Raw genomic sequence first — 23,414 nt, 5'->3', positions numbered from 1 at the left:
AGTACATAAATATAAATGAGCATCAGTTTTGATTTATTTATCAATTAGTCACTTATTCAATGAGTAAACGACCTAGAAGGGAAAGTGACGTTGAATATAATGAAGAGCAGGTGTTGACATCACGCGGAACTGTCATAAATTGTTCTATACCTCCATGTCATTCAAATCCCATTAGCTTTAATGATTATTTAGCGTACGAAGCGCATATAGTTGATACCCATAATTTTCTTTGTTTAGAATGTCAGAAGAAGTTTCCATCAGAAACATTTCTTGATATACATATTGATGAAAATCACAATCCATTTTTTCAAATAAGTAAAGAAAAGGGAGAAAAGGTTTATAAATGCTTTCAATATTCGTTAACTGGTGGATGTAAAAAGATATGTATTGATAGACGAAAAAGAAGATTACATATGATTGATAAACATGCTTACCCACGGAACTTCAACTTTGGCGTAGTCGATAGCGGAATAGATCCAAAAAAACCTTCTCTATTAAAATGAATTATATACTCGTTATTTATATTTCTGGTGTTACATTATCAGACTGGCCATTTCCATTCGAGTCAAGCTTTCTTTTCTTCTTTACGGGGATAACAACACCTCTTCTTAATTGTGCTAATATCTTTTCGTCAAATTTAGAACCGCAAGTGGGACACTTACCTTCTTTAGGAATTATACTCATTATGCATAAGCAAACAGAGCAAACAAATCCTAGATTTACTGATTTACCCGTAATGAAACAACTTGCTCTATAATTAACATTGGAATTAGTCGGAAGTATTATTAACAGTCTGATTGATGGTTCGATAAAAAATGCTGTGGATAGAGTCTGAATCAATCCTTCTGGGTTTGCAATATGCAAGTATACACCATTAGTAGCATCTGATGCTTGTTGTAAGTATGAAGAGTCTCTTTCTCCCAATTTAGCTACGTCTATAGGTACCTTCATTTTTTGTGCTGCAAATGTTGTGTTCATGATTGGAATATATTTGATGTCATTGTCGTCGTTAGATGAAACTATTAAAATCCTTGATCTCATAGATGTAAGACTTGTAGTATTCGTTCCACCCGTGGACATTGAATTTGACGTTGTTCCAGAAGAGCTAGTTTTATTAGAGTTGGCATTAGTAGTTGTATTTATAGCTGATGCCGTTGTTGTAGAAATCGACAGGTCCAAATTAAGCATTCTATTCGTATACGTGAGGGCTAAACTTAATGCACCAGATAATGTTGAATTTGAACGACTCTTATCAACATTTTGGGATATGTCTGCAAAGATTTCATTCAATTTTTCCAATACGGCCTCGTCCACAATTCTAAACTGTCTATACATGCCATCACCTACCAAACTCGAAGTAGAATCTGCCTTATTCAAATTTGAGCCCTCACCATTCTTCTTCGAACTAACTTCGTCATAATTTTTCTCCGGATTAGGATATAAAAACTTGGAACCTTGCGGTGTGCTAGCAATGAATGCTACTTGATTAGAATTGTTTAATGAAAGATGTGCATTAAGGAATACAAGCAATGACTTTGCTACTTCTTGTATGGTAATCTGGTTTCTTATCTTATACCAACTTTGGGGCGTAACATCAAGTACTACCGTCAAAAGAGATGGATCATCACTAGGAGAATCAGAGGATCCTATATCTGTAAACACAGAATCAGCTATTGCATCCATTAAAGTAGTTATGTTTCTTCTATGAAAGAATTCTGATTCTGAATCAGATTTTTGAATTTTATTTTAGAACCGCACATCAATATAGTCTACTGGAATAGTCGTAATATGTTGCTACAAAATATCCTACAGAATTCTATTAGAAGCATGAATTAAGAATACATAAACACTCTACTCGCCAATATCTTCGTACCAGTCTTCTGGTCTTTCTTTAATAAATTTACTCATAAGGTCTTTGCAATCTTTATCATTCAAATTCACAACTTCAATGCCTTTTTGCTTTAATAAATCCTCTCCGCCTACAAAGTTATCATTTTCTCCAAGGACGACTCTCTTTATTCCGTACATAATACAAGCACCTGTACACATATGACAAGGCGATAATGTGGTGTACATCGTACATTTTTTGTAAATGCTTCCCTTTAATCTACCAGCATTTTCTAAGGTAGAAATTTCACCGTGTAATGTAGCCGAAGAACTTTGGAATCTCATATTATGTCCACGGCCTAAAATAGTACCATCTTCATGAATCAAAGCTCCACCAATTGGAACCCCGCCTTCTTCGTAACCTTAGGTTGTCAGTACATATTATATAGAAGTCAGCCAAAAGTTTGAAAATCTTACATACTCTTCTTAGCTTCCTCAAAAGCGATTTTCATTCCTTGTTTGTCATCAAATACCATTTTGTAATTTATTTAGTATTTAAGTAGATATTACTATTAAGTCTAACTAATAGATACATTAGCAGACTCGGCATCGTGAAAAATTTTGGCTGCGCAGTATCTTCAATTTGCAGACCACACAAAGTTACTTATATAAGTTAATGAAGCCATTTCTATCTGCAGAAACAATCATTTCAAACGGTCTAGTGACTACACCTACATCGGTTATAACATCTTGATGCATCCTGACAGAGTCAAATTGTTGACTAGCAATATTATTCAAAGTAGTTAGATCATCCAGCCTCTTATCTAAGCTAACTCTTTCATAATTCAATTGAAGTGTCAGATTAACCTTAGACTTATTGAAAGTTGTTGCATGCATATTATTGAGAGAGACGGATTCTGCTGTGTCAAAAATATTCCAAAGGATAATCCTTCTATCCCAAGTTGCACATGCAAAATAGTCCCTTGTATTGCTTCTGAATGACAGTAATGCGGTCATACTCTTATCCTTATTATTATCAGCATCAAAATCTATATTTAAGTCCGATACAATGGCATCAATTTCTGGCTCTTTGGTAACTTCAATTTTATCCAATGAAAACAACTTGACTTTTGGGTTAATTGCACTCGAACTAAACGCTTCACGGCATTCAAAGCTCGGAATCTCCCAAAGAGAAATATCTGACTCGTTGGTACCACCAATCATTGCAAAGTAAGAAGTATTTTCCAGTTTTACATCTAGATTAAAATCATTTGGCATCAAAATCAATTTCTTTATTGCAGACAGATTATCAGATTTATTGTTTGTATTCAATTTCCAGGAGTTGACTAGCGTTCTAAATCTTAAGTCCCATAGACATAAATTACCCTTATCCGTACCCACTAACAACCACGCTGCCTTGTGGTCAATTATGTATGATGTATTTACACCAAGCATTACAGGATTTTGCAAATTAAATTCAACTTCCATCTTGATGATTTCAAATCCTATGATTTTGGAATTAGATGTAATACCAACAATCCAAGCATGCTTCAGAGAAATACAATATTCAATACTTGTTAAATAGCCATCCTCTGTAACATCCAAACTATAATGTCTAATCAAGGCAAGTCTTGTATATTTGGTAATTCTTTTGTTCTTTCCCCGTGAAACATCAATTCTAAACAATCTTAATTTTCCATCAGTAGTAATTACCAGAAATACAAATCTATTTGGAATAAATTTAATACCAACAATTGATGACTCTAATTTGATAGAAAGACTTTCACGTTTAACGGCGATATTCTTTTCTAACTTTAAAGTATCCCAAACTCTCAATATTCCATCTTCGGACCCAGTTATAAAAAACTCTGAAGTTGGACCAACAGATATGCAGTTTACTCCATAAATGTCACCATCGCTATTATTTGTATTAATATGCGCTACGCATATGCCTTGTGGTTTCCAAATACTACTATCTGATGTAGTTGCTTTCGAAGATTTTACGATATTACCAAATTCTGAAAAGCTCTCTAACGTGGGTTCAAATTCGACATTATGCAAATAATTCAACATATATGGGTTATAACCAGTATAACTATGCTTCATATTTGCAGTGATAATTTTTTGGTTATTAACACTAAATACTCTATGAGTCGAATTGGAATTATTCGTAGAATGGATATGATGATGATGATGGCTACTACTAGCATTGAAAGAAGAATCATGACTAGTATCCAATTCTCCGAAAACATTTGCTTGAACAGTCTGTAATGAAACTTTTACCTTACCAAAATTAGGTAATATAAGAGAATTTAATCCTCGTGTGGAATCTTCATCCTTCTTGGAATTTGAAAGAGTATGCACTGATTCAAAATTCGTTTCTGCTGTTTTAGAACCCGATGAAAAAGGTTCCGATTTATAGCAAACTTCGAAGAAGACATTACGTGGGGTAATGTTAATGTCTTTTGGAAGTTCAAAATCATCTTTAGCCGTAGGTGAAGTATTGGATTTGCTGGAATGATAAATATAATCTCGTAAAATGAATATCTTCCATAAGTCCCTATCGTTTAACCCAACAGATTTTAGTTTTAAAACCCATTGTTTATCTTCTGGGGATAATGGAATGTTTGAGTTCGTATTATTCAAAGAAAATCCATTTTTGGATTTAGGAATATAAACAGATTTCCCCATATTTGTCGAATAGGGCAATATCTTTGTAGGTGCTTTCAAATCATTGAATACTGAAAAACTCTTCTCTTGCCAGAATAAAGATTTATTCGATGCATTTGATGACCAAGTTATTGCTAAATTGTATATCTGTTTTGATAATGGCTTTGTGATAGATGGATACAAGGTATTCCAATTTATAGTGTTCACATCATATACCAAGAACCCCTTTACTATAGGGTAAAGAAAACAATACTTATCAGCATCCAGCAAATTATCACTAATTGCTAAAATTAGGCAGATTACCGATTGTCTAATCCATTCATTTGGAAGAAGAAGTAACTTTATTGAGCTTGTTAACAACTCCTTGTAGATTGACAATGCATTGAATTCAGATTTTGGATTAATCAACCTATCTCGTACAAAACAATAAAATATTTCCAAGACTTTTAAAATGACAAATTGTTCCAGATCACCTAGAGTTTGAATCAATAAGGGTAAAATGTATTGCTCAAATGACAAAACTCCAACGAAAGGGCCTATTCCCAAAATCGACGACAAGAATGCGAGTCTTAATTCATAATTTGAATCATTTAAGTATGTGATTAAGTGTGGTAAAATTATATCATTAGTTTTATCAACACCAAAAAATTGACATAATGGCATTATATTGTTAACTAAACTTATTTTAACCATGGGGTTAACATCTGTTAATAATTTGGAGGCAAGGTTTTCAAAATCAGAATCTAACTGTTCTTTTCGAATGCTGAATGAATTGTAAGAGTCACTTACGTTTTCTTTATCGTCTAACAGAGGTTTTGACGAAAGTCGACTGTTCAAATCTTTTAGAACATCATTCTTAAAAGTCTTGGACATCATCCAGAATTTCTTAGATACATTTGCAAGGTAAGGTAAACATGCAGCCAATGTTATTTTGATTAAATTTTTGTCCTCGTTCTTTGGAAATATACTAATCAAAGCGTGCAACTTTGGTAATAAATATTCTGAAAACATTAATACATTAATCGGGTTAATATATGAACACGACATAATCAATGTGGTTATAGACGTCAATGCAATGCATGCTACTTCTGAAGATGATGTGAAGTTCTCTGACAAGTTGGTTTGAAAATTATTTGGTTGGTAATTTATGGAGGAGCTGTCCATGTATTCGTCCAATAGATTACATAAATATGGTAAACAGCGATCTAATTTGCAATCGTCGTTAACCCTCTCTGATAATGCAACTATTAATTCACACGCTTTTATTTTGGATAAAGGCTGCTTGAATGATTTCATCAACGAGAAAATTAAATTAAGGATAATCAATGAACCTTGCTGCAGGTAATTATTTTCCATAAAGGTTACTGTTGGTTTCACTGTATAGTTTTTTGGCATTCCTTTTAAATTGAGCATCAATGGTACGAATTTCGAGTTTTGAGAAAGGGAAGAATTGCGATCATTGGAATAATTAAATTGTAAAGCATCAGCTATCTTGTCATAACTTTTGTAAATCTTTTCAAGCTTCAAATCGCTAGGAGTTAGATTATCATTATCGCTTGGGATAACAAATAAATCATTATTATTTAACTCAGACATGAAATCATAAAGAAACTCATAAAAAAAACCTGGAAAACATTTGTCTTTATAGTCGTTGAGTATAGTATCAACGGATGGTCTATCACCAGGATCACGCAGAATCAAGTTAGTTATTATTTCTCTAATGTTTGAATCATTAATAGTCGATAAATCAGGAATATACTCATTTTTTATATATTTGAATATTTGTGATAGTGTAAAAGTAGGTTCTCCATCCAAATATAATTCAGCTATAACGCATCCCAAACTAAATAAATCCATTTCATTTGTTAGTTGGTCTTTCCCATTAAACTGACCAAAATCATTAACATTTTGAATTGGTTTAACATTGCTCTTTGAGTTATAGAACCTTTCAGGCGCGATATAACAGAGTCTTCTATCTGATGTGTCAAAATAGAAAGAAAATTGATTTGGATTATCTTCTGGAAGATACGTAGGCTTTGTATAGTTCGCAAAGTCTGTCAACATTACCCAATTCCACGATGTGATCAAAAAGTTCTCTAATTTTAAATCACCATGATGGATATTCAATTTATTATGCAAATCATGGATTATTCTCAATATTTGGAACGTAAGAAAAGCTTTTTCAATAGGTTCTAAAAAGGGCCTTAGTGATATCCTATCGTATAGATTTGTCTTAATCAGTTGCCTAATCAAATAGCCTGCCCTGTCTGTCTCTATAATTTTGTGCCATGGTAGGATGTTATTAAACCCGCATAGTAAAGAAGATTCTTTTGCCAATAATTCAGTCAATTGCTGTAAATCTATGTTGTAATTCGAAGTATTATTCGAAGGTTTTATGAGTATTTTAATAACTATCAAGTTTCCTGATGCATTATCGACTGCCTTAATCGTTTTAAGAAATCGTGAATTGTTTAATAATTCGACATATTGAATATTATTTAGAATATCCACATACGAAGAAATGGCTATTGTCGGTGCTGAAGGTGCCAATAATGACAACCTAGCGCCCATTGTACGCTTTAATCAAATTGTCTTAATATAAGGAAGAAAATGTAGTTATATCGGTAAAAATGACAATCGCGATAACCATTATTATACACGATAAATTCAATACACAGAATTACAATATTAGATTTAATCACTAAACTAGTTACTTCGAAATATATATAACAAGCTGACAGCTTATAAAGGAACTTGCTTAACCAAGTAGACTAAATAACATGTTAGGGCTTCCAATTTGATGAAAGGATACCATCGGTTCTATAATATATAGCTAATCTATGGATTCTAAGTTACAAATCTCATGTTATACCTATCCAATGTAACTAAGATCTTCAAAGTCTGTATGATATCTATAGTAGGTCATGAATTAATTTGGTCAATATGATTTTGGAAGGTATGCTAAGGATTGTGGCATAAAAAATGCTCTGAGTTTACCCCCATGCAACATCAAGTCTTCAATATAAGCTTCGAGCCCATCCCATACTCCAACGAATATTTCTGAATATCGTAAGTAGATGATTCAAACATTCTGTAATAGATGTTACTATCCATATATAAAATCAATGAATAATTCCATTATCTTTTATCATCAAATCTTGGGATATATACAGACAGTCCTTAACTTCCAACAAAATGGTTCTTACTTAAAGATAAGAAATATCAACTATAGTCAATTAAGCCACAATGTATCGGTAAGCATCAGAGTAAGTATCATCCAAGAAATGGGTGTACTGGTTTTGGTGTATGGATGTTATTTGCAACCAAGTCTACATACAACTAGGAACAAAATACCAGCACTAAACCCACAGGTTTTTTATACCAAAAATTACGGCAAACCTAACTTGACTACAAATTTAAACCTAATTTCTCACCGTAGATCGGCGAAACAGAAAGATGAGCCTTAATACACAACTAAACGTGGTAATCGTTAGGCAAAATGCTAGGAAGATAATAATTGCGAAAAGTGTGGCAGAGATGAGCTGCTTCTCAACAGAATCGATTATTAAACTGAGGAATAAATGAAATACTCTTATACGATATAAAGGCTAATATTTGTTCCTGTTTAATGTACGTTTCAACTCAATAATCAAAATGTATGAAGAAAACAAGAATGACTTAATTCGAGATGAAGTAGATAACATTTCCGATACTTCCAGTAACTCTACCATCTTCCAAGCAGGTTTAACAGACAAAGAAATATCCGAGAGCGTTGATGCAATTATTGAGAAGAATCAAAGTTTGATTCCTCATAAAGAATTAATTTATCGAGGTGCAGTACTTGCCAATGATGGAGGTAATGTTCTCCAGGAACACCAACACCACTATACTAATACCGAAGTTGATCAACTTGTGTTCGAGTCAAAACACTCAATAAGAGCACAATCATGGACCATGTTTTTGGTGGCACTTTCAGCTTGTCTTTCAGCTGTCAACTTTGGCCACGACGAATCGGCAGTAAGTGGAGCTCAATTGGATTATATTAAATTGTTCCATATCACCAATGCAAATATTCAAGGCACGGTAAATGCAGCGCCTTATTTAGCTGCAGGGACCTTAGGAATTGGTTTCGCCATTCTCTTAGATAAATATATTGGCCGGAAATGGATTATTTTCATCTCTTGTATTTTTGGAGTTGGAGGATCTTTGTGGCAAGCTTTCAGTCAATCAATGGGTTCTTTATTAGCTGCTAGATTGTTTCTTGGAGTCGGTATGGGTTTGAATTCTTCCGCTGTTCCTTTGTTAATCGCCGAAGCTGCTCCAGCAAAGTCTCGAGGCTCCTTTTTAATGTTGTGGCAAACATTTGTTGCATTTGGAGTTATGCTTGGAAGTGTGTTTAATCGAGCCTTTGTTGATGTGGAACAAATAGGTTGGAGATTGATGATTGGAGCTTCCTTTGTCGCTCCTATTTTAACTGCTGCCCTCGTGGTTTTTATTCCCGAATCTCCTCGTTATTTGCTTTCTATTCATAAGGATGAGCAGGCATTAATATCCCTCGTCAAATTGCGTAATAGTGAGCTTGCTGGTTCAAGAGATTTCTTTGTTTTATATAATTCCTTGAAGAGATCAGATGAGATCGAGAAGATCCCAATCACTTCCCAAATTAGCCTTTTCTTTAACAATGGAAGAGTGAAATATGCGTTCTTAGTATCAGCTTTTAACATGATTATGCAACAATACTGTGGTGTAAATATCCTTGTGGGTTATACAACAACAATTTTAGTGGGTTCTGGTGTGGATCCAAAAACCGCCATAGCTGGAAGTATCGGAATTGGTGGAGGATGTTTTGTAGCTACATTCTTTTCTTCTCAATGCATTGATCGATTCGGAAGAAGAAGAATGCTACTCTTGACTTTCCCTTTTCTTTCGGGGTGTCTTTTTTGGCTCGGTGGTTCATTATACATTTTTGACGATACTTCCCGTTTAGGCTCAGGCTTAACTGCCATGTATATGTTTGTTATTTTCTTTGGGCTAGGAATTGGTCCAATCAGTTGGACATATAATGCGGAGGTTTATCCATTAAACGTTAGAGTATTGGGGGTAGCTATTGGTATGGCTATCAATTGGATTCTAGATTTTGTCTTAAGTATGACCTGGCCAAAAATGGCTGAAACCATGAGTGCAAGCGGCGGTCTTTTCTTCTATGCTTCGTTTAACTTATTTGCATTCTTCTTTACTTATTTCTTAATTCCAGAAACAAAAGAATTAACTTTAGAAGAGTTAGATAACGTTTTCTCTCAAAGTCCTTTGAAATTTGCAAAAACGAAAGCTTTGCGATTCTTTAAAAGGAACTGATTCAACTGTGTACTCACGAATTATGTACCTAATTACAATAATATTCCTCGTAGTTCAGGTCTTCTTGAAAATATTTCATAGGTTTTGGAATCGATAGATCTTGTGTATTAACTTAAACAAACTTAGAACTAATACCTGTAATTCTTCTCTAACAAGCCATTCGTTCTGACAATGAGATGCAATCTAACAGTTTGGTTGTGAAATCATATCGTAAACCATATTAATTACTATTTCAATAAGAAATTTATGAAATGCTCTCCAGATTCCTACTTTGATAAGACCTTCTTGTATTACGTCAGGAACAAAATTAGGTATAGCTCATAAAGCAAAGTACAATTTACTTTACACAGCAGTTAAATACACTATATTACAATATTAGATTTAATCACTAAATTTGATTACAAAATTACTTAAAAATATATATAACAATAAATTAATAACTTGCAAAAGAACTTAGTTAACTAAAGTAGAAGCAGTAGCTGATTCGTACTTCCAGTTTGGTGGTAAGACAGCAACGGTTCTGTAGTATCTGGCTAATCTGTGGATTCTAGATTCGATTAAAATTAATCTGAACTTGGAGTCCTTGTCCTTTCTGTTTCTTTCTAAGTGCTTTCTGACAGAAACGGCCTTCTTGATCAAAGAGTATAAATCTTCTGGGATTTCTGGGGCTAAACCGTTAGACTTTAAGATTCTTAAAATCTTGTTACCGGTACAGACCTTAGCTTGAGAAACACCGTGAGCATCTCTTAAGATAACACCAATTTGAGATGGAGTTAAACCCTTTCTAGCGTACTTGATGATTTGTTCAACGACATCGTTTTCGGTCAACTTGAACCAAGCTGGAGCGTTTCTAGAGTATGGAGCTGCGGAGGAGGAGATACCTTTACCCTATAATATGTTAGTAAACAGCACTTTCAAAGCAAAAGCACAAACTATCGAACTATCAGAACAATCGCCGCCAGAAAACTTAACCTTGCTTTTATTCCAATCACGGAAATTCAAAGCCTGAAAGTCATCTGGCAGCAGTTGCCCTAACAATCTTACACTTCAATAAAAAGTGGTATCGACCAGTAACCGCAATGAGCGATAGTCAAGTATCAAATATCAAAAGCTTATAATGACAAATATTTGCTAGATAATTGTCTACTCTTGGTAAGACCTTGACTATTTTTTACTGCCCATGCAACCGAATCGATCCTTAAAGTCACACTAGTTATCAAGTATTGGAATAGTAGTGTTTCATTGATGGTTATTCACATACAGATGAATGCATACGACCCATTTTGACGGATTATTTCTTGTTATTTTAGTGAAGAGAAGAAGAAACAGTGTATTAAGATAAACTGAAAAATTTTTTTATTCACCAGATGGTTGTAAGAGCGAAAACTTCTTTACGGAAATTGACCACACACGACATTTTTCACCAAAAATATATGTGATGAACATTACTTAAGGTGTGTATATATGGGAACTAGGAATGTACCTTCTCCAGAATATAATTGCCGATATTGAGTATAATGCATTGATATGTCGTGATATTGTATATGTATACCATCTGGGATAATTTTGTCTTCTTTCTAAATAAATTTACGACCTAATTCTTTGGATTCCCACTATGGCTAGTGTTTCCCCATATTTATCGTATTTTGTCCCATTTAAAAGTAGAAAAGGCGTGCGTGGTTCAATTGTACTATACATGGAGTATTGAATGATCGAGATATTTTATGAACTTACTACTGATAAGAGTCAATGAATAGAAAAGAAGGAACGGAGGAAAATGAAGTTACTTCACTTGTAGCCGATGAGCCAGAATTAATAATTCGATCTGATCATGGATCGGTTAACGATATCGATGAAATAGTCAGCAGACTTAAACATCGTTCTTCGTGCTCCAGTTGTTCTGCTAGTATAGTGTACTTATTCACTTATTCTCCTGGCTATTATCGTTCCAGTCGATATCCTTCCATTCGATTGAGGCCGAGATATCCTTACATGGAATTCGATGATTTGTATGGCATCGTTGTATGCGACCACAGTATAGTTACAGACGATATACTAGACGATTTATTAAGAAATTACCGTCGTTGGGAGCCGCCATACTGGTATGTAGAGGATGGTATAATTTTGTGTTCAATGCTGCCTTCCGGGATGTCCTGGGGTTTAGGCCATGCTATGGAAGAATTTGACGAAATGATAGAAGATCCAGACTATTTGAAACTCAAGCCTTACATTAGGGACGTGGTTGATCGAACAATTCATAGTTTGCGGCCTATAGCCGAAGACCCTCGTAAAAGGGCGCAAGCTCTTTGTTACCACAATGAAATTAAGTTGATTGATTTTACAATAGAACTATAGTCTGTACGGAAAATCAGAAAGTATTGGTACGATTGACTTTACTAGAAATAAATTAAATCTGATATCGGATAGCATTCGATCTTGATATTCCGTGTTCTATTCCTATAAGTTTAGACCAAATATATTGACTATACAAATATTTTGCTTGACATAACCAAAATGTTAATAAAGAACTCTACTTTAATTGATCCTCGAGATCCTCGAAGTCTTCTTCATCACTTATTTCAATAACCCTGCGTCGTTAGTACATTTCCCTGTAAGACCACCGTAATTATACATACTTTGCTACTCCGGCCTTTTCTCTCATCAATTCAACTGACCCTGCGTATAACATCTTGCTCTCCTGGCCACATGTTGGGGGTCTCCAGTACAACAACACCAATGGAGTCTTCAATCTCCCATCCGATAATTTGAATGGGTACGATAAAACCACAAATCTAGGACTATTGTCTGGTAATTCTTCTGTCAATTCTTCAATATTGTCTATGACTTGGTCTTCGTCCTCTCTCTTGATTTCGTAAGATCCTTTATCGATTGTATCTACAACATTAGTACTAGTATTCTCTCGAACCAACAACCCTTCTTGTTGTTACATCTAATCGACAATATACATACATATAATAGCTTGCATCTTGTCAACTCTAGAACTACCAAATCTAAATTTGCGAAGCGCAGATAACGTCTCGGATGTAAAAGTATATAATGAGGGCGCCTTTTACCGTAAAAGTCGTTAGTAAATGGATTCTATAATCGCTCCCTACCGTCTTATATCGCCATCAACGTACCATAATGTGATATATTCAAGTAAATAATCTATTTCCCTACCTAATTGTCTTAAGTATGGGATAAAATCGATTTTGATACTGCGACTTAATCAGGGAAGTGCGGTGTGTCCCAGCACAAAACAATAACACAGAACAAGACGAAATGAAAACAACAACACTAGTACATAATTATCCTAGATATTCTAGAAATCATATCTTTGTTGATTAGTACTTCTTCTATTGAATATTGTTGAAAATTTAACAAAAAAAAGCGGATCTCATTTGAAACTGTTCTTGTGTTGTGTTCTGAGTTCTGAGTTTCTTATTGCCGTCCTTCTATTTGCATTCATACGTAACTAGCATTATTTTTCTTTTATTCCATTTGTATTAATTATTGATAAATTTCCATCCTAGTCAGCAGATAACACTATTCATATGCCAAAGATTAAACTGAACTTTCCCCTTATTGAGTTTTTAAGAAGTAAGTAAATTTTTTTTTATTTATACATGTTGGAGGACGATAAACTAACAAATATTAGACCGAATTTACCTAGGAGCATATGATTATACTCCACCGGATACGAACGATTTGGTATATTTCACTGTAGAAGATGCGTTGCCTTATAATGCTTTCCATTTAGATTTTGGTCCTTTGCATATTGGGAGCTTGTATAGGTTTGCGGTAGTCTTGCATAACATTTTGAATGAGGAATCTAATCAGGGAAAAGCCATTGTTTTCTACAGTACCACATCTCCTAAGGAGAGGGCTAATGCCGCTTGCTTGCTTTGTTGCTATATGGTTTTGGTCCAATCGTGGTCACCCCATCAGGTATTGCAACCAATATCCCAGATCGAGCCTCCATTGCAGGGCTTCCGTGATGCCGGGTACTCGAAAGCAGATTTCGAAATAACCGTACAGGACATAGTGTACGGTATGTGGAGGGCTAAAGAAAGGGGAATGTTAGACTTGACAAGCTTCAATTTAGAGGAGTATGAGCAATATGAAAGAGTCGACCAGGGTGACTTTAACGTTGTGTCCAAGGACTTCATTGCCTTCGCATCTCCACAACAAAGTATGAGAGGAGGAAAGCCGGGCTCGCTTAATGAACCTTTTAAGAAGGTCCTAAATTATTTCATGCTTAATAACGTACAATTGGTGGTTAGATTGAATTCTCACTTATATGATGCTAGCGAATTTACGAAACGAGGTATTCAGCATATCGATATGATTTTTGACGACGGAACATGTCCTACTTTGGAGTATGTTCAGAAATTTATTGGCGCTGCGGAGTGTGTTATAAATAAAGGTGGTAAAATTGCAGTTCATTGTAAGGCTGGTTTAGGTAGAACTGGGTGTCTCATCGGTGCGCATTTAATCTACACCCATGGTTTTACTGCTAATGAATGTATCAGTTATATGAGATTGGTCCGTCCAGGTATGGTTGTAGGACCCCAACAACATTGGTTATACTTGCACCAGAATGAATTTAGGGATTGGAGACATACTATGTGCTTAGACAATAGACCAGACGAAGTGATCGGAGGATTATACTCATTAACTTCATATGAAGACTTCAAAGCCAGAATGAAGTTAGAAGCTAAACAAAGAAGGTTACAGCAACAGCAACAAATAAACTCTTCGGTAAGCCATATGGATTCTTCGTTCCACACACCAATTAGAAGAAGAAAGATAAGTGGCGCCTTAGCAGCCAAAATTCAGACAGCTGTACCAATGGAATCACCTGGCCAACCAAGAAAGTATAAGGAAGAAGATAACTCGGGGGTTGTCGAAATCATTAACAATTCAGATGAAGAAAATGATATTAATAATGGAACTGAGTCGATGCAAGATATCCAAAGCCCAGTTAGAAAGCCCGCATACGAGGCAGAAGGAGAAATACAGGATGTCGAGGGTACAATAGCAAACAATAAAAGAGATCAAGGAGCGAGCGATTGGAAGGTTTTACGTTCTATCTCTGTAAATGCAGGCAACCTGCCGGTACTGCTAAAAAAGAGAACAACAACTACCACTACACGGACTGTAAGTACTACGTTATCTTCTTCACCGCACTCTTCACCAACTCAAAATATTAAAATACCAAAGTCCAGGTCCAACTCAAGAGTTAACTCAGGTATGATCCCATCTAAGAACGCAAATAACAGGGTCCATTCAGCTGGGATTAGAAAAGTAAGCGGTACCAATGGAAGAAAGTGTTAGTTTTTATTGTACATTAGATAAACATATCGCAAAAGAAAGTCGACTTGTTGTACTCTTCACGAAGTAAGTATTATATACATTATATATTCAAAATGATAGCAAATTAATATTATTCATCGTATGCAGCTTCCGAAATGAAAAATGTATCGTCGTCAACATGTTTAAAGGCTATTATATCATAATCATTAAACTTAAGGCTTGATATACTAGAGTCGTCTGTTATTTCGATCCAGGTATTATCGTACGGTGAAGTTTTATCCTTTGGAAGCGCCAATATCAAATCATCGCCTTTTACATCTTGGATGATATTCTTAGTATCTTCTTCATTATCATCCACCATTCCATCATTCTCCACGTTATCAATGTATTCTGACTTGGGAACTTCGATATCGTCATTATCCAACTTATTAGTTTCCTCGTCCTCCTCAACAAGAGACAAACCACCTGATTGTTCTACTGCTCTTGCCAACGAGGATTTAAAATTCGCTATAGATAACGAAGCTTTGGCATTTAGGTCTAAAGGCAAAACATAAGTACTCTTGTTCCGCTTGAATTTTATGATGGTAATTTGGTTGGTTTTCGAAGTTTTCGAAAGTTTAGGTGGCTAAGTCCAAATTAGTACATTAACAATATAATAAACCGTATCAATTGGGATATACATACCATTCTTCAGTTTCTTTTGTTGTTTACACCTAGTTGATGTTAGACGTTAATCATCTCTTTGATATTGGTTTCCCTCACGTGCGACATGTATCTCTATCTCAAAAAAACTTGCAAAATGGCTTCTACCTATTCACCATGTTTATGTCCCAAAGCGCTATCTATAGATATGCTAAGTGCTTCGTTCAAACAGTCATTTGCTCATAAAGATGCAATGATTGCATTGTATAGATCACTTATACGACATACGAATAGAGTATCAACTCTAAAGATAGAACAATCCAATGATGCATTTTCCAAAGATATCCAAACAGAATTATTCAAGGCTAATATAGACCGCAAATTATACATGAAGCTTTTAAAGTCAGAGTTGCTTTATATCATACAAGACGAATTTAGAACCAAAAATAAGGGAAAGGTAGATAATCCCAATAAATTGAGAGAAAGAATAGTCGCAGGATTGGAGCTTCAAAATAACTTAGAAAATATAGAGAATAATAAAACGGCAAGCATTAATTTGATAGAGAAATTGGTAGAATATCGCCTGCAGAAACTACATGAACAAAATTGGAGGGCTGAATATTTAAAAGATCCTGGCGAAATAGATAAGAACAAGAACAAGGACAAGCCCGCACTCTTTTTGAAGCAAATTGCATCGAAGTCAAAGAAACCTCCATCGCCTTTACGGGGATTTAAGAACCTTTCCCTGAAAGAAAAAGAGAATCGGATTAAAAAGGAATTGTTAAATTGTGAAGAGAATACGCAGAAATTGCTTCGTCGTTATTTGAAAAAGTTACAGACTAACCATGAAATACCTACACCTCATTTATTACCGTACACACCTGAAAGTGCATTATTACCCGTAGAAGAGACAGTTTCTACATCAATTTCAATTCCTGGTTCTACCCGCAAGTCATCCATCGCATACGCATATGATCTCGAATATATAAATGGTATAGTGAAACCGGGGATGGAATTTGATATCAATAAGTATCACTATCTTGAACATTTACAATCTATAGTGAACGAAAAAGGCCCATTCAAAGTTCAGATACAATTGACCGAAGCAGGGCCAGTATCAATTCCGTATATTAGAATGCCATATCCAAGACTCAACCAACTAAAAGAAGTGGCGCTAGATATTAAGAAAATGATGCGACTAGTGAGACTCAAAACGGTATGGAACGCATCGGGAAATGATGTCAGCATCACTGAACCACAATTTTCTGATGGTAGTTATAGTGTACGGGGTAGCAATGGGTTTGGCGACGATGAGAGACTTCATCCAAAAACCTACTACGATCTGTTGGCAAAAGGAGAAGGTTTGTGGGAATATTTGATAGATAGATCGGTACAAAATGACTGTGATAGAGATGTGGCATCATATGTTAAGGAATGGTCGAATTCATTAGACGACGCGACTGATATTGTCAACGAGAGACTAACCTCGTATTATCTAAAATACAACAAATTGAAATCGTCAAAATCTCCATTATTACAAGAACAAAAGATATTGCAGCGTCAAATGAACGAGCATTATAATGAACAATTGAACAGATATATGCATATTATAAAATTAATAGAGGATAATAAAGTGTTTAGACACTCAGAAATTGTTAATCCGGATACAGTAACGAAAACCTATAACGATTATATAATAGAAAATGATTCAAGAAAGACAAAGAAAAATCAGAGAGGAATGCCAAGTCTAGAGAGAATTGGTATGGGCAAGCATTTAGGAGATTATTTAGATGATGTGGGTTATCATAATTTCAAGCTTGGTGTAAATTTCGATAAAAAGCTAAAATTTTAGAACCTTGATTGTACATAGTGTAATATAGTAAATTCCATCTTTTCATTAGCGTCGTAAATGAAGTATTATACAGTATATATGAATATATAATTTTGCACGTATGAAGTTGAAAAAATGTCCGAAATATGCCAATATCTTGAATGCAATAGTATCGAATATGCTCGTAACATAAATGACTATCACGTCATTATACAACGTAGCCTCCAAAACTTGTATCAGTGGTGTAGTAACCATCAACACCGGTAGACATTTCTTCCCTATCTAGATACTGACTTTCATCTGGAAGACCATCACCTTCTAAACCACCCTCCTTTTCAACAATTTCAAAGTCTTCAATCAACTTAATCAATTCATTGGTTTCATTACTTCTTGATTCATCCACGACAGATAAACCATTCATCATGGATATAACTTCACTCAACGACTTTCCTTGTTCTTTCAATTCTTTATGCTTGGCCAATACCTCTTCGAGGCATGTAATTCCATTTTCGTACCAAGTTGACGGATAATCAGTAGGAAATGGGCTAACTTTGAGGATATCCTTTCTTGCAAATACCGCTTCTTGTGATAATTGGTTACGATAAAATAACGAAGCTTGATAGTGTTCCTTGCAGCAATATTGGGAGAGATACGTATTTGGTAATATCATGGATGGCTTTCGATTATAGATCTGAAATTTGGTGGATGTTGAAATTTCGCCTATACCTGTCAATGTCGTCCCATTACTATTAGATGATAGACGACGAACTTGTTGTTTTGGAGAATTGTTACATAATATATATCCACACTGATGTTCTATATTCTTTTCTTCTATTATTTCATCATATGTTTGTTGGGTTAAGAACCTACTTAGAAATTTTAATAAGTCCAAGTCGACCGTATGATCAATGAGGAGCTCGGTAATTATTAGCAGAATACGTGAAGCTTCTGCTGGACTCACCAATTCCTTGTTCGAAAAGGGCTTTAAATATTCGATAAATGACTGCACACCTAGGACCTCCATACTAACTAATCATAAACTCATCAATTAATTATCATATACTGTTGATTGATTTGCCTAGTTGGCCTTCTTCTGTTTTCAGTACAGATAAGCACGTGACTTCTAAACAAAAGAAGAGTTCAAATTCTGTTTATCAGGTACCATATTGAAGACTATTCCTCCTGGCAATTATTCGATTGATTCTGTAATAAATGTACTAGATCTACTTATTTTATGGGTAGGAATAGAATAAATCGAAACAGATCTTTGGATGGCCGTGGCGCTACAGGCTCAAGTCATTTAAACACTTCGCTAGACTCAAAGTCAAGATCCAGATCCACTTCAAGATCAACATATTCTATCGGCCCAAGATCCAGATCGTCTACAACAACTTCGTTCTTGAATTTTATTTCAAATGGAAGTCATGCGTCGCATTCGCTGCCGCCTAATTGGAGAAATAGAGATAAAATCTTCTCGCTCTATAGATTGCTAAAGTTAGAATTGAATTTGCCAGATGAGAACAATTCAGTATCAGCACGAACCAGCGGCTCCCAGAAAGGCGAGGATGATAGCTCATATGAAGAAATATCTAATTTGGTTAAGGTACCCTTGGCTTTGGAACGGTTTATGATTTTCGGTCTTTTGGTTTGTTTAAACTCATTCTTGACGTTGTTTACGTTAGTGCCGCTTAAGATTCTTATTCTAAGCTACAAGTCCGTCTTTGAGTCTATAGATCAATTTAGAGTACACCGGGGATTAAATTTGGACATATTTTACAATAAATTCCGCTGGATCAAAAGAGATGTTATTACTCTTGCAATTTTGATTCTATCTTTTTCTATGCTTTCCTTGCCCAACTTAGACATATCAAGAATGTATCACGATGTGAGGGGGCAAGCCGATATCAAATTATATGTTATGTTCGGGGTGTTGGAAGTGGCCGATAAGCTATGCTCGTCCATAGGTCAAGATATTCTTAACATTTTGTACCAAATACCGATCACACCAACTAGAAACAGGGCTTGGATAAAGTTTGCTGTATTTTTTATATTCTCCATATTATACTTGTCGTTGCATTCATATATTCTCATTTATCAAACTGTCTCATTAAATGTTGCGGCCAATTCATATTCCAACGCATTGTTAACACTTTTGTTGTCTAATCAATTTGCAGAATTAAAAGGATCAGTCTTCAAGAAGTTTGACAGAGAAGGTTTATTTCAAATAACTATGGCAGATTTGACAGAGAGATTCCAACTATCACTCATGTTGGGCATTATTGCATTGCGTAATTTACTACAATTGAACAGTATTCATATGGGAATAATACCCAATAGCTGGAAAAGTTGGAACAATTGGTTCGGGGCTCTTTTTGGTCCAAGCATAGTAGTGATTGGTAGTGAAATTTTTGTCGATTGGCTCAAACATTGCTACATTACTAAATTTAATAGAGTTAGACCAAGAATCTATCGCAATTTCTTATATGTACTAAGTTTGGATTATATCCAAGTATTCAAATCCACATCAAATCCCGATATTGATGTCCTGTCCGAGCTAACTGATTATATTGTCTTGACTAAACGTATCGGGTTACCATTATTAGCTTCTATTGTTTGTTTTCTTCGTATGACCTATCCTGATCTTAAACAATTGTTTTTTTTTCAAGCTACAAATTCATTTGTTTATTCGCTCATTATAAGCTTAATATTAATATTAATCACTTTCTTTACTTTAATGTTCATTAGATTAATGCTTGGGTTGGTGATTTTGAAATGGGCTAACAGAATTAGAAATGAGCATAAGAAATACCAGACTTGGTTACGTGAGGAATCCTCAAAGCTTGGTGATGCAACAGAATATCTGAAATCAGCCATTGTTGACGGGTTTTCATTATCACCCCAATTAGTCTCTTCGACAGTTGATACGGATATTGCATCGACAAGTATTGAGAGTGACATTTTGCCTCGTGGTTTGGATAATCAAGTCTCAAGTCCTAATTCACTGACTCCAACATTGCCACTATTTGATCTTGAAACCCCATCGCCTAAAGCATCACCTAAGACATCACAAGGCCTATCAAATAATATACCGTCACCGAAGTCGCCTATTGAATTATCTTATATTCCAGGAGTCCCTAACACAGAAGCTTCGTCCATTAATCCAAGTACACGCTCTTACTTATATGATTTCGGAGAAAAAGTTCCACCTACTATAGAAGAAAGAAGGAATCAACAATTTATGAACCAAGATACTGAGCTTAATGATCTTGACGTTAACGGGGATGAAGGGTTAGGTAACGTAATGAGGTACGAAATGTCTAGCAAGCGTATTTGGTAGTCATTGCATATGGTATATTCTATGTACATATGTTCTATTTACAAGCTATGTAATTAATACTATTTTATGCCGCATTTTACTCTATCAGCATAATAACTTAGTTTCATTTTCTCATTTTCTTAATAAATGCTCCTTCATTATCTTATTAATATATGAAGCAGTTTGTGGTCTTGGTTTTTTTAATTGGGCTGCAAAAGCTAAGCATGTCGTCAATAATGCCAATGCACCTGCTTGATGAGCAGCAGCTAATGGAATAGGAACCAAATATATAAGGGTGGAGATACCTAATGCAACTTGAAGAGTTGCAAATCCCATCACTGAGTGCAACATTCTCTGTGCAGTTTTTGGAATTATCTTCTTGTTCCTTGAGGCATATATATGAGCACCTAAGATAGAGAAGAATGTGGTAGTCGCAAGTGTACGATGAACAAGCTGAACTGTAGTTGGATTCTCTAACAAATTTCTCCACCATAAATCGGATTGGTCCTTCTTACGGGAAAACACAGGCGACATTAACTCATTGGAAGATGGTATATAATCATCTCCCATATGTGGAAACGTGTTATAAATAAGACCGGCGTCTAAGCCTGCAACCATACCACCAGACATGGCAGTCAAAAAGGTCAAGCAGAGCAACCCAGTTCCAATAGTTCTGATTTTCTTTAATGCTGGATTGCTTAATTGCTTAAAAAGAATATCAACTGAACCAGGTACTTTCTTAGCCTGTTGAAGCCATTTATTCTCGTTTAAAATTTCGAAACCTGTCCACAAAACACCCAAATACATCAAAAAAGCAGCACCAAGATGTGTTGTTAATCTGTATTGAGAAACAGCAGGTTTTGATCTTCTTTCTAACAATTGCTTTTCATCTAACCCGGATTGCACCATCCACCAACCGATTACACCTTGCAAGCCTAATAACCCAGTTAAACCAACAACTTTCCACTTGACATGGTTTGCAAACTTTTTAGAAGTCCAAAAGTATATCGCAGGTAATATGAAAAACATCCCAATACCTCTTCCAATCAATCTGTGGCCCCATTCCATGTTGAAAATGAACTTGAACTCTTCTAGAGTGATATGGGAGTTAAGCTGTTTAAATTCTGGTGAATTCTGATATTTCGCAAATTCCTCTTCCCAATCCTGTTCACTCAATGGTGGAAGCATCCCAGTAACAGGCTTCCATTCGGTGATGGATAACCCTGATTCTGTCAATCTGGTCAAGCCTCCTATCACAACAATGCCAAAGATCAAACCGGAAGTTCCAATCAACCAATACCCTATTGATTTGCTAGAAATTATAGTTTCAGAACTACCTTTAGAGCCTTGAGCATTCTTTACTTGTGTAGCTATATTAGAAGAAGCATTATCCACGTTTAATTTCAGTTGTACAGTACTATATTGTCTTCTAAATTTCAAGCTGTTGAAAATTTGTGAAATTTTGGTTGGAGGTTTTTGAGCAATCGATAACCTGCTGACCTTGGTTTGAGACAAGGTTTTCAACACCGACGAGTTCTTAGTGAAAAAGAACCTAGTCTTAGAAAGCATCATTCTTGATATTTACTTAGTTTCGTACTAATTTGTCAGTGTCTTGTGCTTCGTATATATTAATTTTCCATGGCATGATTTTTTCTCGCGTAGTAAGCAAAATGTTTGGGAGTCTCATTGGTCGTTTTTGAATAGCTGAAGTACTTAATTTACATCAACTTCGTATAAAATCAACTGATATATAGAAATTTGAATGATTTTGTTTCAATGCATGATTAATTGATATTTAGCAATATATAAAATCGTAATGTGAATATATTGGCAATTTTCTTTGATTTCTTTATTTTCTACGAAAATTTGTAAACTTGTAAATTTTGTAAACTAATTATTTTGGAATAAGAAACTTGATACCATTATTGAAGTTGTTCGTTGATGTAAGAACATGCTACAAACATCCTAGAATGAGACTATTCTACTACTTAATTTTTTCCTCTTTCATGACGTAGTAATATGCTAAAAATAAGTGCTGCAAAATGCGCAGGGAATATCACTAGAATAAATATTCAGGCAAAACCTAGATAATTACTGCGTTCTATGGATATTGGCTTCCTTAAGATCAAGTAACTGATAATTATTGGACAAAACTCTAAGAATTTGTCGAAGGTTTGTGGTCAGAGGTCCATGCACGGTTTTGAGTTGAACATATTCATCGATACTCGTAACTACTACATTTATAATCTTATCTCACACAATTCTGCAATGATCACCCAAAAACTCTTTAGATAATTGTATGGATCGCACATATAATTGGTCTAAACCAGCTTCCAAACACAGCATTTTCTACTCTTCTATTCCTTTTCACTTAGAGTAAAATAACCTTAAGGAACACCAGCTTATAATTCGTCCGAACCAGATTCTAAACTTAAAGTTTCATCTTCCAAAAAAATC

General features: G+C 35.1%; 14 protein-coding genes across 14 annotated transcripts; 6 read left to right on the top strand and 8 right to left on the bottom strand. All coding sequences in view use genetic code 12, as the record gives it.

Moving 5' to 3' along the window:
• Positions 1-59: 59 nt before the first annotated feature.
• On the top strand, positions 60-503 carry DEHA2F15532g (DEHA2F15532p; the record flags this gene model as incomplete). Its single annotated transcript, XM_461036.1, has 1 exon — positions 60-503. One exon carries the CDS (start codon positions 60-62, stop codon positions 501-503), a length of 444 nt encoding a protein of 147 aa, XP_461036.1.
• A 16-nt stretch (positions 504-519) lies between these two features.
• Positions 520-1,683, bottom strand: DEHA2F15510g (DEHA2F15510p; the record flags this gene model as incomplete). Its single annotated transcript, XM_461035.1, has 1 exon — positions 520-1,683. The coding sequence occupies one exon, from the start codon at positions 1,681-1,683 to the stop codon at positions 520-522; it is 1,164 nt and encodes a 387-aa protein (XP_461035.2).
• A 168-nt stretch (positions 1,684-1,851) lies between these two features.
• Positions 1,852-2,363, bottom strand: DEHA2F15488g (DEHA2F15488p; the record flags this gene model as incomplete). Its single annotated transcript, XM_002770781.1, has 2 exons — positions 1,852-2,240; positions 2,309-2,363. The coding sequence occupies 2 exons, from the start codon at positions 2,361-2,363 to the stop codon at positions 1,852-1,854; spliced, it is 444 nt and encodes a 147-aa protein (XP_002770827.1).
• Positions 2,364-2,487: 124 nt separating this feature from the next.
• On the bottom strand, positions 2,488-7,068 carry DEHA2F15466g (DEHA2F15466p; the record flags this gene model as incomplete). The annotated part of the gene is made up of 1 exon (XM_461033.1): positions 2,488-7,068. One exon carries the CDS (start codon positions 7,066-7,068, stop codon positions 2,488-2,490), a length of 4,581 nt encoding a protein of 1,526 aa, XP_461033.2.
• Positions 7,069-8,151: 1,083 nt separating this feature from the next.
• On the top strand, positions 8,152-9,852 carry DEHA2F15444g (DEHA2F15444p; the record flags this gene model as incomplete). Its single annotated transcript, XM_461032.1, has 1 exon — positions 8,152-9,852. One exon carries the CDS (start codon positions 8,152-8,154, stop codon positions 9,850-9,852), a length of 1,701 nt encoding a protein of 566 aa, XP_461032.1.
• A 453-nt stretch (positions 9,853-10,305) lies between these two features.
• On the bottom strand, positions 10,306-11,134 carry DEHA2F15422g (40S ribosomal protein S13; the record flags this gene model as incomplete). Its single annotated transcript, XM_461031.1, has 2 exons — positions 10,306-10,740; positions 11,114-11,134. The coding sequence occupies 2 exons, from the start codon at positions 11,132-11,134 to the stop codon at positions 10,306-10,308; spliced, it is 456 nt and encodes a 151-aa protein (XP_461031.1).
• Positions 11,135-11,601: 467 nt separating this feature from the next.
• DEHA2F15400g (DEHA2F15400p) lies at positions 11,602-12,207 on the top strand (the record flags this gene model as incomplete). Its single annotated transcript, XM_461030.1, has 1 exon — positions 11,602-12,207. The coding sequence occupies one exon, from the start codon at positions 11,602-11,604 to the stop codon at positions 12,205-12,207; it is 606 nt and encodes a 201-aa protein (XP_461030.2).
• A 175-nt stretch (positions 12,208-12,382) lies between these two features.
• Positions 12,383-12,995, bottom strand: DEHA2F15378g (DEHA2F15378p; the record flags this gene model as incomplete). The annotated part of the gene is made up of 4 exons (XM_461029.2): positions 12,383-12,440; positions 12,489-12,747; positions 12,823-12,919; positions 12,993-12,995. 4 exons carry the CDS (start codon positions 12,993-12,995, stop codon positions 12,383-12,385), a joined length of 417 nt encoding a protein of 138 aa, XP_461029.2.
• Positions 12,996-13,406: 411 nt separating this feature from the next.
• DEHA2F15356g (DEHA2F15356p) lies at positions 13,407-15,189 on the top strand (the record flags this gene model as incomplete). The annotated part of the gene is made up of 2 exons (XM_461028.1): positions 13,407-13,452; positions 13,511-15,189. 2 exons carry the CDS (start codon positions 13,407-13,409, stop codon positions 15,187-15,189), a joined length of 1,725 nt encoding a protein of 574 aa, XP_461028.2.
• Positions 15,190-15,298: 109 nt separating this feature from the next.
• DEHA2F15334g (DEHA2F15334p) lies at positions 15,299-15,855 on the bottom strand (the record flags this gene model as incomplete). The annotated part of the gene is made up of 2 exons (XM_461027.1): positions 15,299-15,793; positions 15,853-15,855. The coding sequence occupies 2 exons, from the start codon at positions 15,853-15,855 to the stop codon at positions 15,299-15,301; spliced, it is 498 nt and encodes a 165-aa protein (XP_461027.1).
• Positions 15,856-16,018: 163 nt separating this feature from the next.
• Positions 16,019-17,662, top strand: DEHA2F15312g (DEHA2F15312p; the record flags this gene model as incomplete). The annotated part of the gene is made up of 1 exon (XM_461026.1): positions 16,019-17,662. The coding sequence occupies one exon, from the start codon at positions 16,019-16,021 to the stop codon at positions 17,660-17,662; it is 1,644 nt and encodes a 547-aa protein (XP_461026.2).
• Positions 17,663-17,849: 187 nt separating this feature from the next.
• Positions 17,850-18,665, bottom strand: DEHA2F15290g (DEHA2F15290p; the record flags this gene model as incomplete). The annotated part of the gene is made up of 1 exon (XM_461025.1): positions 17,850-18,665. The coding sequence occupies one exon, from the start codon at positions 18,663-18,665 to the stop codon at positions 17,850-17,852; it is 816 nt and encodes a 271-aa protein (XP_461025.2).
• A 210-nt stretch (positions 18,666-18,875) lies between these two features.
• Positions 18,876-20,978, top strand: DEHA2F15268g (DEHA2F15268p; the record flags this gene model as incomplete). Its single annotated transcript, XM_461024.1, has 1 exon — positions 18,876-20,978. The coding sequence occupies one exon, from the start codon at positions 18,876-18,878 to the stop codon at positions 20,976-20,978; it is 2,103 nt and encodes a 700-aa protein (XP_461024.2).
• A 111-nt stretch (positions 20,979-21,089) lies between these two features.
• On the bottom strand, positions 21,090-22,529 carry DEHA2F15246g (DEHA2F15246p; the record flags this gene model as incomplete). Its single annotated transcript, XM_461023.2, has 1 exon — positions 21,090-22,529. The coding sequence occupies one exon, from the start codon at positions 22,527-22,529 to the stop codon at positions 21,090-21,092; it is 1,440 nt and encodes a 479-aa protein (XP_461023.2).
• Positions 22,530-23,414: the final 885 nt, after the last annotated feature.

Source organism: Debaryomyces hansenii (assembly GCF_000006445.2).
Source record: "Debaryomyces hansenii CBS767 chromosome F complete sequence".
Lineage (NCBI taxonomy): Eukaryota > Fungi > Ascomycota > Pichiomycetes > Serinales > Debaryomycetaceae > Debaryomyces > Debaryomyces hansenii.
Note: the sequence above shows the minus strand (reverse complement) of the source record. Positions and strands in the feature narration are given on the sequence as shown.